Source organism: Python bivittatus, unplaced genomic scaffold, assembly GCF_059951505.1.
Source record: "Python bivittatus isolate LINGU-HERP-01145 unplaced genomic scaffold, Pbiv_v1 ctg000060_np1212, whole genome shotgun sequence".
Taxonomy (NCBI): Eukaryota; Metazoa; Chordata; class Lepidosauria; order Squamata; family Pythonidae; genus Python; species Python bivittatus.
In genome coordinates, this window is record NW_028277044.1 from 15176572 (window position 1) to 15191389 (window position 14818).

The 14818-nt window shown below is 38.8% G+C and overlaps 1 protein-coding gene across 1 annotated transcript in view; it reads right to left on the bottom strand.

The window, feature by feature from the left end:
- Nucleotides 1-14818, bottom strand: part of TUBGCP3 (tubulin gamma complex component 3) — a 67388-nt gene that overhangs the window by 39221 nt on the left and 13349 nt on the right. Inside the window, exons 3-6 of the mRNA XM_088136522.1 lie at nt 12307-12374; nt 9957-10034; nt 8481-8686; nt 5504-5676 (exon numbers count right to left, since the gene is read on the bottom strand). Coding sequence (XP_087992648.1) covers nt 5504-5676; nt 8481-8686; nt 9957-10034; nt 12307-12374 — 525 coding nt within the window. The remainder of the gene's footprint in view (nt 1-5503; nt 5677-8480; nt 8687-9956; nt 10035-12306; nt 12375-14818) is intronic.

The window sequence follows — 14818 nt, forward strand, 5'->3', positions numbered from 1 at the left end:
TACTGAGCTATAACTTCAGCAGGGGAAGGCAACAAAATAATGAGCACAAAACAGTTTATCCTGAAAGTTACTAACCATATAAAGCATTCTACAAGGTTATTTACAGCAAGCACTGACCAACTAACTTCCCTTCAAAATGAAAAAAAAAAATTGACTGGGTTAATACAAGAATGACATGACTTATTAAATGGCTTTATTTCAGATACTTTTAACACTTGCTTACATAATCTTTTGCAATTAATTGGAACAAATTCAACCTTATCTTATAGCTAGCAAAATTCAGCTTCTTGATAGTACAGGGTTGTTGGTTCCAATTTCTAAAATTATACTTTGAATCACAAATCAGGCACTTCACACTTCAACATAAGCAAAATGTTTTTATTACTACTACATTTTAAAAATGATGCAAGCACCCACAAAGCTCTCTTATGATGTTAACCTTCAACACAACTCCTGAGAAGGGCATCTACATACCGACTCTAGTTCTCTCAGAAACATACAAAGGATCAGAAGGAAGCAAGATTAAGAGAAAGCTAGTTAGTGACATCATACAATGATACCCTCAGGAGAAGGAATCACCAATTTACTGAGAGTTATAAATACAGGTTTTCAAACAATGAAAAAAATCTTTCAGGGAAAAAAGATAAAGAACAATACAGTATAAGCCCTTTCCTAGCTATTCTTGAGAGTGGTGATTATGAAGAGTGGTTTCTATTTTAGAAGCAACCTCACTGTACTTTGTGGATCTTCTACAAGCATTCCTCCCCTGCTGATAGATGTATATTCTAGTGAATTTAGCTATTCTTCTAGAGAATCTATACCTTGGTCCTATAGAACTTTCAGGGGAATTTTGACTTTTCCTGGATGAGCACAGCCCCTTGCTTTATCACAATTTACTCTTTGAAATGTTACCATCGAAAACAATTTTCCACACATACAACAAATTCAATTACAAAGCTCCCCTAGCTATACAAAATTATAGCTGCATGTCTCCTTGAATCATGGTCCATAGGTTTTCAAATGTGTAACTTACATCATAAATAGCTTATGCTGCCAATGAGTAAAGCACTGTTTATATTACTACACTCAAATTAGATGGGACATAATATCATATAGTTCTTGTTCTTTCTTTCATTTAAATCCAAAGCAGGCTTGTGGTGCTGTAACAAGGCAATGGGATAGAGTGAAGGGTTGAATACGTATTTCCTCAGACTGTTCTTCTGCAAGGAACTGCGTCTCTTAAAAGACTGCAGCCTCTCTTCCCTAGCTGGGGATGAGTCAATCTGGTTTCCTTTACTGCTACAACAGTAAATCAGAATTCAATACCCACATCCATTTGTCTTGAACAGTTTTCTCCAGTGCCTTTCCAAACACTTCTGGTTTGGAATATAATTTCCCAACATAGTTTTTCCACTTCCATCTTACAAAAATATTGTAATTTTTTTTCCTGTAACTTTTTGATCTGAGAAGTATTTGTTATTGTGGATTAAGATCAATAGAGAAGGTTATGCATGTTTTATTATACTGTAGCTTTTAGTGAGAGTGCTGCACTCAGTCCATTGTTTGTTTGTTTGTTTATTTGCAATATTTGTAGACTGCCCCAATTGCAAAATTCTCAAAGGAAAAACGACAGAACAACATGTTAAAATGGATCAAAACTTACATACCAAGGTGGGACACCCACAATCAATTAAGTCCAACAGCACAATGGAATAAGAATATTTTAACCATCTTGTGGAATGCAAGGAGGGAGGATGCTACACCTACTTCCAGGGGAAGCATATTGCAGAACATGGGGGCCACTATAGAGAAGGCTGCCTGAGTCAGGTACCTTGTAGTTCCCATGGAGATGAGACCCTTATCAGCCCTTAATGTATAGACTGGATTGCAAAACCAATTTTGAAAGGCAGTGTTTGATGTAACCTGATACTACAATGTATAGGGCTTTACAGTATATTACCTGTACTTTGTATTGGCACCAGAAATTACCAGTGAAGCAACCTCAAAATTGGTGTTAGCTGGCACTGCCCTGCCAGTAGTCAAGCTGCTGCATTCTAGAGTATTTACAGCTTCTGAATCATTTCCAAAGACTGCCCAGTGTATAGTGCACTGCAGTAGTCAGACCACATGGTGATCGAGGGGTATGTTATTGTTTCCAGGTAGGGTTCCAACTGCTGCACTACAGGGCTGAGCAAAGGACCCCTTGGCCATGGTCTTCAAGTCATGTTCAAGTCCAGGAGGACCCCCTAGTTGTAGCCTACTCCTTTGGGGGAATGCAACCTAGCTAGAGTAACTATTGGAACCAATGTTACTGATTATACCAATGTTTATTGGTGAAAAGGTCTTGGTAGGATTTCATCTGAGCTTGTTTCACCCCATCCAGACTCTTACAGCTTCCAAATACCAGCTCAGGCTTTCCCCAGCACTGAAGGCTCAGTCTGGTGTGGCAATGTATAATTGACTGTTATCAGCACAGTCTCTCCCAGGGGCTTCATACAGACATTAAATAATATAGGGAGAACACTGAGCCCTGTGGCATCCAACATTCCAGCATTTCTATCCCATGACTGGGCTTGAATTGCGACTGATAGAAATCCACGTTATCCCTTTCTTCTAGGATTCTCTATAGCCAGATTCCCACCATCTTCTCAACAAGCTTTCCCAGAAAAGGGAGGTTGCAGAATGGGCAGAAATTGTCAAAAATGTCTGCAATCTACATGTCTTTTCAATCACTTTAGCTCCCTATTATTGCCAGTGCTGAAAAAGAAGTTCCTCACTTTACAAGTACACCCACTCCTCATTGAGCAACTGAGTTCCATTCCAATGACCAGATCATTAGGCAAAATGGTCATTAAATGAACACATGACTAAGAGAGAGAGACACTGGTTGCTGCCATCTCATTCAGATAAAGTTCTCTCATACTGCTAGGCCAGTGTTACTCTCACCCCAGTGTGTGTTGAGGTCAGGTGCACAAAATTTCATTGTAAATGTGCACATTGGTTGGAAATTGAATTTTTTATTACTGTCATATTTGAGAATGGTCGCTAACTGAGGTAGTTCACTAAATGAGGAGTGGGCATATACAGAATATATGGAATGCAAAAAGGTGGAAGGAAAACTTGAAATTCTCAAAGTGGAAATGAAGTGTACCAAATTGGATGTTTTAGGAATAAGTGAACTAAGGTGAACCTGAATGGTCTACTGAATAATCAGTGATATTCAGGGTATGAATCCCCATGAAGGTATGAATAGAGAGGAAAATAGCAAATGAACAAGCAAGTTTTTAAAAAGGTAGAGGGATCTGAGCTAACTAATATCTATCCATAGCTAATATCTTATCCACATAAAATGTATAAGGGAGAAAGCAGATTTACTTTTGCTTTCCTAACTACAGTAAGGGACCTAGTTATTCTTTTGAGAATTTTTTTAAAGAAAGAAGCTGCTGAAAAAAATGAACTTGGAGAAACAGAGTGATTTGGAATATAGAAGGGAATGGCAAACGGATGTGTACTGTCCATATATAATTTATACTATGTAATATTTATTTATATTATAAATATAAATTTACAGGATTGAAAAAGGTGTCAGCAGGAATCAAAATTGGAGATTAAAATACAAGCAATTTGAGATGTGCAGATGACATGACTTTGTTAGCCAAAAATAAATACAACTTATAAGAACTAATTATGAAAGGAAAAATGGAAAGTAAAAATTTCCTATTAAGAAAGCAAATTTAACATTAACCTACATATTGATAAGTCGGTGGACTGGAGGACAATGAGGAACTTCACCTCACACTCCTCCTCCGCTCCACTGAATTGCCAGCTGGACTATTTTTTGATAGAAGTAATAGTAGACTGGCAGACAGTTTCACTAATCTTCCTATCAGCTGGAGTTCCAGCAGAGCTATGTTCAGAGCTATGTTCAGACAGATTATAGTCTGTCATTTATGCAACTTGAAAGGTGGCTAAAGCTTCCATCCTAGATAACCATCCACATTTGCTCAAGCCCGTCCTACCACAAGTGGTGGGTTTTGAGTGCCGGCAGCAGGCTCTGGGTTAGAGGGAAAAACCTGTCTGTAGTTTTTATATAGGTTGTATGGACAGGACCACTTGCAAGGCTTGATGCTGAAGGACTCAGCTCAGCTTCCAGGACAGCACAAATTATGTCAATATATTTTTCTGCTGATTGACAGAAAGAATACACATTAATGGAGCCATGATGACTCAGTGTCTGGAGCCTGTGAAGTCAAGATGGAAAGGAGTAGACTCAGGCTCAACCCTAGCAAAACCAAGTGGCAATGGATTTTGAGGCCAACTAAATCCAAAGATTTCCATATTTAGTTCTGAATGGGTAGCAGTTCTCCAGACACACTTGACACACAATCTGGGGTCCTCCTAGACTTATGACTCCTGCTTGAAAATCAGGTGGCAACCATGGCTCAGAGGTTTGCACAATTTGCACAATTACTGCACCCATTACTGGATTGGGAGGCCCTACTCACAGTCACTCATGCCTTGGTCACCCTTGTCTGGATTACTGCAATTCATTCTACTTGGCTACCCTTCAAGACCCCCTGGAAACTACAGCTGCCACCTTTAAAGCTCTTCGTGGCACAAGCTGTGGGTTTTTGTGGGACTGTCTCTCTCTGATTATCTCTACCTATCCAATAAAATCCCATAGAATTGGTGTGCTCCAGGTCCTGTCTCTTAAGCAATGTTATCTCATGGAACCCAGGATGCATGCCTACTCTTCACTGCACCTGCCCTATGGAATACTATTTCCCTCCAAGATCCAGATGGCCCTAACCCCGCCTGGTTTTTCCCTAGACACTGAATCAGGAGGATTTGTGAACCCATCTAGTTTGACTATTCTTGTTGTTGAACTTGCTTCTTGCACAATCTATATTATGTCTTATTTTTTTATGTTTTATGATTATAATTGTCTATGGCTCTGAGTCATTTCAAGAGGGAAGCAACAATTTAACTAACTAACTAACTAACTAACTAACTAAATGCTATCATGACTGCAAGAATCAACTAGTTCTGAGCTAAACAAAGGCTGAATACCTGATCAAGGAGATGATAATCAAGCAGAAATTCACATACTTTAGGCAAGTGATATGAATGAAGTAGAAAAAATGACTATATTTGGCAAGGTTGATGGACATTAGCAAAGACAAATGGATACATTTAGAGGTACTGAAAGACAATGGAGATTATTGAAATGTCCTTAAAAAAGATATGAGTCGTTGCGGGAGACTGGTCAAGATGCCAAGCATTCTTCCATGTAGTCTTTAAGAGCAAACATAATTCAGTGGCACCTAAACAACTAATAAACATAGTAGAACTTATTTCCAAATAATTATATCTTAACATTTTATTACTGTTCAACCATTTTTGTAATATGGACAAAATACACCAAGGTTAATAATCTAATTAGGCTCTTTCAACTTTGAAAGTTTACAAACTTTGCAAAGTCAGTGAAATACATTTGGCTTACCACTTATATCACCTTCCCGCCTTGATCTTGGCTGATTACGTGAAACAGTGGTTGAAAGGCCTTTTGAGGTAGAATTCTGTAATGTAGGCTGGCCTGCAGTTAACGTCCAAGCAAGCCGTGTCCCCAGCTGTTGTCGGAGGCAATCTCCCACTCCTGTACGTTGATAGGATTGTCTAAGAAAAGAAATCCCAGTATTAATATAATTAGGTTTTCACTGTTCTAGTAATAATAAATTAATTTGTTTTACTCTAAAATGTCCAGTATTTCAGGGGATAACTACATTTCCATTCCATAATTAAGTAAAGGTAGAAATCTTGTTGCAAATATTTATTTATGAGAAAGCAAAAATTAAACAGTTTTGTAATTCTTAAGTTATTAAAAAAAGTTATAAAGAAATGTAGAATAAAATGGTAATGAAATACATGAAATGTTCCCAATATTGTCACTATATCATAGCTGTTCAATGTTCCAGCTAAGCCTAATTCAAGCTCTGCAGATAGAAAATGGTTATTTCAGTAAATATTTGTAGAGATAAGATTGCTGTTTCTACCATCACTATAAAAGCAAAGGATTTCTCACCTCAGCAGCGAGACCATGTGTTTCCTGCATAAATAATGCCTAGCTATGTAGCCCTATAATCTAAGAGGAAGCCCTGAAAAACTTTAACGTTCAGCAGACGTTTTCTTTAGTATATTAAATATAACACAGAACAAACAGATTCTCATCCCTTCAGCTCCCTGTTTGCTGCCAAAAAAATTATATAAGAAAACACTGCCCTTTAATGGGACATTAAAGACTGACATTTCAAATGCCTTCTGAGAGAAACTGTCCTCTACACTGAATTACTAAATCTAGACCTGCCAAAGAGGGCTTCAAAGCTTTGTTTAAACAATTATTTGACATTTCTGATAGATCTCCACTGATCTTTTAGTAAATAAGAAAACTAAATTGATATTTTATTTCAATCCAACAAGAAACCCTATTCATAGCAATGGGAATGTCTCTTACCCGAAAGTTCCTATACAGTACAGATGAGAAATAGCCACCATACCTGAGACACTTGTCACTTACTAGCTGTGTTCAAGGTCATGTTGCTAAGCTATCATGGGGAACAGCAATGTAAGTTTTCAAACTGAGAAATACAGGTAGTTCTCGTTTAGTGACCGCAATTGGAACCAGCGACTTGGTTGTCAAGCAAAGCGGATGCTAAGTGAAACCATGACTGTACTTACAATCTTACTTCAGCTTTCCTTTGCTTTACAGACCTACAAAAGTTGTAAATGCAAGGTTTGGTTGCAAAGTTACTTTTCTTCACCATCTTACCTGCAGTCGCTAAACAAGGTAGTTGCTAAATGAGGACTACCTGTAATTACCACCAGTAACAAAATATTGATCATAAAAAGTGTTAGCATCTGCCAAGAGAACTAGAATCACCCTCCTCTCCACCTTTCTGTCATAAGGATGCTTACAGTGAATCTTGGTTTCTTCTGCTAATAAAAGTAGCACTTTCATTTGTGTTTCTAAATCCTACTCATAGGCTTTGAAACTCAACAATAAGCCTCATTAAGGCCAAGAAATAGATTTTAAGAGAAACATACTTAAACACAAGATATTTTCTACACCACTACCATGGAATCATTATAAGCACTTAACTGTATAGACTGCATGTTAAAATAATCCCTGAGATCCTCATACAGGTTTTGCTTTTGGAGGAGAAGGCTTTAGTGCTGTCCCATCTATGGAATATTCTTCCAAGTGGTTCCTTCTCTGATGTCATCTTGGCACCAAGCAAAAGCCTCTCTTTTTACTCTGGCTTTTTGATAATTATGTTTTTTATTCCCTACAGTTTATTTTCAGTTGCTTTGCTGTTTCAATTTTCAATTGCTTTTACTGTTGTATTTTTAAAATTATCATTAATGTAATGGTTTTAGTGGAAGCTACCTTAAAAAGTAAAAACACAAGTGTAAGCCAGATTTAACAATGTTCAAATCAAATCAAATGAAATAATGTATTTGTGGTCCAGAGCAATAAAACACAAGTAAAAAATTTAAAATACAGAAAAAACCTAACCTGAAATAATTAATTATAATAAATTCTCCTTCTAGAGCTCAAGAGGAACCTCAATGGTAGACTACATACTAAGTTAACTATGATATTAAGTCAGAAGTAATAGCTGTAGTCTATTTAGGAATATTTATTTATTTATTTATTAAATTTGTACGCCACTCATCTCCTCTGGAGGGTGACTCTGGGCAGCTCACAGTTAGAACAAAACCTGAAAACAATTAAAAATATAAATACCCACATTAATTAGTTAAAAAGTCAGACAATATAAAAAAATCCTATACATAAAAAGACTAAAAACATTCAAGATGATGGGGGGGGGTTAGAATCAATTACCCCACAAGCCAATTCCGCAGGCGTGAGCCCCCATTTGGCCCCCAGGCCATCTGGCATAGCCAAGATTACACACTCTTCCTGAAGGCCATGAGAGTGGTGGCACCCCTCTCTCCACTTAGAATTATTTGATGGCATACCTTTACTGTTACTCAAAGGCTATTTATTGAAATAGAATCCTCTGAATTGCTATCTATAAGATGGTAAAATGTCATAGTTAGTTTATCTTTCTGGACCCAGGAAGCACACCTTCTCTTTTGTGGCTTCTGCCCTCCCCCCTGAGACCTGGGCAGCTCCCACCTTGATGGCATTCCACAAGATTTTAAAGACCAGGCTGTTCTCACAAACCTTGGGGTAGGGTGGATAGAATCCCCTTTGTTAAAGGTGTTAGATATATATTATATATACGTTGATGTTAGTTGTCTGGATTGCTATTGTTATTTTTGTATTTTTTATTTATTTTATTGCATTTGTATCGTTTTTATATTGTGAGCCACCCAGAGTCATTCTGGAGTCAGGCAGTGCCAAAATCAAATTAAATAAAAGAATAAATAAAATAAGATGCACAAGTTTCCTTTACCCTGGAAGAAACGTTGGTGGAGTTGGCGTTGGCCCATTTGGAGCATACATCCCTATGCTACTGATCCCACTGCTTCCCATACTGCCAGGCTGGACATTCCGGTCTTGGTAATTCAAAGGAAGGCTCTGAGGCCTAGCATAGTAGTAAGGAGTTGAGTGAGCATCCCGTGGCAGAGCTTGAGCAAATAGGTTAGCAAAATTTGAAACCTTGAAAGAAAAGAAGGCCCACATTTTAAGGAAACCTCATACAATAATCATAGTCTAAAGCATCATCCATATCAGTGTTTCTTAAACTAAGTTCTGCAGAGCACCAATGGTGAAGATACACCATGAACGACCCCATAATCCAACAACTGGTTTTTAGGTTTCATCTTACTAGCTAAACATTATCCTACCCATGAATGAAGAAGACATTTCTGCAGTTCTCTCTTCAAATGCCAGATTTAAAACAAAAAGAAAAGAAAACATATCCCTAGACTTCTGGATGAAATTTCAGAGAATACCAGCTTTTAAGCAAAAAGGCACCGAAGGACCTTTGCCTTCAACATATGTTCGTGAAAGTGGATTTTCAGCACTCACTACAACCAGTACCAAAACTGAAATAGGTTGAATGTTACACCTTCTTTAACAAATCTCATGCAGACAATAATGAAATATATGTGTAAGCTCATACATTCCATTAAAAGTTATAATCATAAGTATTTCTCATTTAAGAAAATATTTGATGTTCTGACCCTGATATGTTTAAGAAACACCCATCTAACAGTCAGAAGCAGGATGTTTAGGTTTATTTATGTTTTTATTAACTATGCATCTAAAATAATTTAAGAGTAATAAAATACTCCTAGAGCCAAATCCAAATTTTCCATGGATATTTTAGATATCTTCATTACATTCAATACATTAAGTCTCTCCTAACTTTCCAGTGACAACTGACTAAACATCTAAATTGTGGATTGTAGAAATATCATACTTGATAACACCTTTTTGCTCCTCATACATTTGTTTGCTGACACAGTAAGATCATCAGCTGATGCTATTTGCCAGCTACTACTTCTAGCAGACACAAGATTTGTTGTAATGAAAAAAGGGGCCTTTTCTGCAGTTGCAGTCCAAGTATGACATACATTCAAAGACTCACTTGCTATTAACTTCAGTGAAGTTTTTAGCAACCAAGAGAATAAATATATTAAATTATTTAACCAGTCATTTAAAAACATTTTAATGTTCTTAAACATTTGAAATTCACTGGCTTGTCATTTAGCTCATAAAAACGACAAGTCAATGAGTTTCAAATATTTAAGAAAATTCCATGTTAAATTTTGTAAACCACATTACAAATTTTATTTTATAGTTCATAAACCACATTACAAAACTGTACATTTTGTAAACCACATCAAATTTGGTTTAAAAGTTAATGTCTACGCATACATACATACATATATACATAATACACAAAATTAAAAATGTGATTTGCCTTGTTTGACTGCTTACGCGGATCTTCGCTGAGACTAAGCAGGAGGTAGAGGATTGACCATCTGTTTTTCAAAATGCCCTATGACAAGAGGCAACAATTAAATATGACCACATGACTTCAAAATATAAAAAAATTACTTATTCAAGAGCAAAGCAAGTATTGCTTGCCTTATCATTTCAGAATAGCATAAATAGGTAACCCAGAGTTCCAAGAAATCTAACCAGTCTTTGTTCACTTCTGCAAAACTGGTCTTTAGGTTCTACGGAAGCAGCCAATCACTCAGCCAGCTTCAAAGAGAATAAATCAATTAAAGACATACAAAACTATTGTCACAATAATTTTATATATGTATGTGTGTGGACACAAAAAGACCTGCCATCAAATTCTTCCATTTCCATTATCTACTTGTCCAGATTTGATGATGCTAGTAAAACCAAGTGGATAGATCGTGTGCACTGAACTGTTTCGATGAACTACCTATCATAACCATGCAAAGAAAAACTGACACCAAGCATCAGGAATGGAGGATTCCTACTAGAATAAGACACACCCTTGCCAGGACATTCCAAGGCTTGTTTAAATGATCTAATTCTGCAAGATAAGATATGACAACTAATCTGGGGTTAAAGAAAAGACCAATAATCTCTCAGAGTCATTAGCTGCTCAGGAGCAATTGCATTAATCAGCCTTTTTACTATTTTCAGAATCTCAAAATTATTTAGCAGCCTCCTCCACTGAAAGAAAGAACGCAACTATGTCAAGGAATAATTTATTTTCTTATGTATATAAGAGTTTAATTGCATTATCAATTATCACATATAGTTTGTTTAAGGAATCCTAGACATCATGTACCAAAAAAAGGATTAAAATAAAGCCAACATCATTTAAGGGACTGAAGAAATGTATGATCAATTAATCAATATACATTAATTTAAAAATAGAGTGGGGAGATAAGTTTAACATAAAAAGAAAAAGAAAAATACTTCTTGATGATCTAAGACCTTTCCATAAAAAGTCATTTTGGGAAACTAAAATAATTGCTATTCATTTTATTTTCATAACAGCAAGATTTCATTACAGTATTTGCAGAACATAAGGGAACACTATAGATTTCCAAAACCAAGACTAAAAATTATGATCAAACTGGTATTGCAGGGAATAAGGCTCTGCAAAGCAATTACTTTAGTACAAATGATGTACAGGTAGTCCTTGGGTTATGACCCTAATTGGGACTGGAATTTTCATCGCTAAGCGAAACAGTTGTTAAGCAAAACATCATGTGATCATGCTGCCTAGCAATGGCAGTTTGGGCAGTCCAGGTTGCAGTCGTTAGGCAAGGACCGTATGGTCTTTAGGCGAGACCTCACACTTCTCCTGCCTGTGAGAACTGCCTTTGCTTCAACTCCTCCCACCCACCCACCTATCTCCCCCCATCTCTGCCCTTTTGGCCACCTTGTACTCTGCCACCTACCCCTGCCGCCGCCACTGCCCCCAGCTGACCTTTGTCTTCTTCCTCCTGCTGCTGGCCCAGGATCCAGGCACTGGGCAAGGTCACAGTCCTGGGATGCACAGGGGGCAGAGCCTCATCTGTTGGAGAGCTTGCTGGGCCCAGCCAGGGAGGAGGCAATGAGATGGAGCTGGCAGAGGAGGCAGGGTGGTAGTGCAGGCACACAGAAGTCCTAACTTCCACTGCTGGTGCGAGGAGCAATAGCCCTCAGACCATGGGCCCAGCAAGCTCCCATTAACAAACAAGGCTCTGCCACACTGCCATGCTGGGGGTGGAGTCAGGGGGTGTTAGCAGTAGGTGGCAGAGTGCAGGTCAGCCAAAAGGGCAGAGATGGGGGTGAAATAGGTGGGTGTGGGGGAGCTGAAGCAGAGGCAGTTTGTGCAGGGCCAGACAACGTGACCATGGGACACAGACTGGTCATGAGTGTGGAACACTGCGACTGGTCGCCAAGTGCCCAAATTTTGATGATATGATCATAGGGGCACTGCAATGGCTAGAACTTTGAGAACCAGATGTAACTACCATTTGTTCAGCAATGTCGTAACTTTGAATGGTCACTGAACAATGGACGTAACTTGAGGACTACCTGTATCTCGCTCTGAAGTGTCAAAGGGGCCACATATTTCACAAGGTTCCTGTGGTTGTCTGTATATGCTTCCACAGACAGCACTTCTGTTGAGATTGTTGCATGCAAAAACAACTGGGGCAGCTTTTGCAGTAGCAAAAGCAAATGTGAACTCTGCAGAGGCCAGCCTGCTTTAATGCTTCCAAGAGAGGTGCTTCATTTTGCTAATGGCTTTGTAAATGCTTTGCACAGCCCTAGCAGAAAGTTCATTCTTTTACCTGTGAATAAAGTTTTCTATAGAGCTCTGAAAATACAGCAGCATTTTCTTCTCTTCCTTGGCGCACAACTGTAATAGAGAAAGGCATTTTAGGGGCAGTATTTTGAAGCAAATACTGTTTTACTCAGCATGGACACATTATACAATAAGCTCTTTGGAGGCAAGTGGCATTGCTATTGGGTGCTTTACTGCCATATAGATTTCTGTTTATTTATATTACAAGGATGACCTCCAACAGTTCCTATTACATCATAATTTGTTTTAACCTCAATATTGTTCACGTGTAGGAAACACATTTATGTTGTATTAAGAAGCAAAAATATACATCTATTCATACATTCATACAGAAGAACCTGCTACTTAGAGTTATATATATGATCTAAGTGCTAGATAAAGGTTTTTCTGCATAAAGATTATCTCTTCAAAAGAGCTACCTTGCTTACATAAAAATGCAACATAATGCGCAAAATGAATGGGAAACCACAAATACTTATACCAGATATTACTTGCCTCTATTATAACCTTTGTGGTACTGCTTTGAAGAAGACATGACATAAATTTCCAAAATGGAAATGCAGAAGTTACTTCTTCACCAAGATTAAGAGTCATTGTAAATAAACTCATCCTAATTCCAATATTTAAGCATCTGACACTGCTTAAAATAAATCCAAAAATATTTCCATGCCAGGGCTTAAAGTGCGGGAATAGTTCTTTGTTCTTTTAAGGTTTATAATTATGAACTCTATATACCCATGTAATACTTGGTTTTTGCTTTTATGCTATGTAAATATTTTTTAAAAAATCGTTCACTTACTTACCTACATGGTTAAAAGAAAAGTTACCAGCTGAATGAATCAAACACAATTTGATGTCATCCAAGAGTTATAGTTTGCAAACTATATGTTTTATTGTATGCCGCCCAGAGTCACATTTGTGAGATGGGCATCTATATAAATTTGACAGGCAGACAGACAGACAGAAGGTAACCCTAGCATCAAGCAAGTGTACACTGTCTCCAATAAAGCAATTTACCCTTGGAACTTGCACTTGCTGTAAAAATGAAAAGACAACATCTCAGATACATAAGATAGTTGGAAAGATGATATTTTAAACTGTTCCTTCCAATTCTTCTGATTTATAAAATTAGCCTATGTCACAGTTTGTGTTCATGAGGATACACAATGCATCTGAAAGATCAGATCATCCTCGCTCAAAGCCATAAGGTGGATGACATAAGAAAGTGAAGCTGTCAAAAGGGTAACCCCATTAAGTTTCTTAGCTTGTTCATGGAGGAGGGAAGGAATGAAGGAACAGGTCCCCACTTCCTGATGCAAAGACAAAACTGTCCAACCTGCTTTTGACAGAGCATAAGTAGCAATAGAGAAAAATGGCTCACTCTATTGTTCTGCACAGAAAACAGTGGACTGTATAGGATGAAAGAGGGTCATCACTCCCTGCCTAACTTCCCCCAACTAGGTAAGTGCATAATGGCCAAAAGCTGACCTTGCAAAATGCTTGTATTTTGGCAACCTCCATCTCAGAGAATGAACAGGATGACTACAGCAGAAAATATCCTACTTCAGCAATCTATACAAAGGAGAGGGACTTTCTCTTGGAAGAGAAAGAAAAAATCCATGTTTGAGGTCTTAAAGGTCTGATTAAAGATACTAGCCAAGGACACCTTAGAACTGGTTTATATTCTTAAAGGGAGAGCCAGGGGGAGGGAGGATAACTGCTCATAATACAGGTAGTCCTCAAGTTACAACCACTTGTTCAGCGACTGTTCAAAATTATGATGGCGCTGAATGAGGGAGATTTACAACCAGTCCATGAAGTTGCGGCTGTCACAAGGTCCCTGTGGTCATGTGATCGCACAATTACAACATCGCAGCAAGCTGTGGTCACGTGATCGCCATTTGTGACCTTCCCTGCCAGCTTCCCACAAGCAAAGTCAGTGCAGAAGCCAGCAGGGAAGGTTGCAAGTCTCTCCTGTAAGTTGTTCATGCCACTTTTTCTTCTGAGGAGTTCCACCACAGAGTATGAGATCCCTGGGATCTCATACTTTGTAGCACCCTCCGCCCACCTGTGGCCCCGAGCTGCCCGCGCTCCCTAGCACCCACCCATGCTCCCTAGTGCCCACACCTCTTACTGGCCTGCCCACGGCCCTCACCATCCCACCTGACGCCCTCATTGGCTTGGCTGCGCTCCCCAGTGCCCACCTGCGCCCCTCGCTGGCCCACCTGTGCTCCCAAGCACCTGCTCAAGGCCCTCACCAGGCTACCTGCACTCCCCAGCACTTGCCCACACTCCCTAGCGCCCACCTTTGGGACCCCTCCCCCCCGCAGCACCTCCCTCCCCCCCACTCCTTACCTGGAACTCCTGCCTCTTCCCGCTTAATGACCCACATGGTGCTAGGGTTACGACAGCAACCAGGACTGCCATTGCTAAGCAATGTGGTCACATGATGTCATGCTTTACAATCATATCACTTAATGACAGCAATCCCAGTCCCA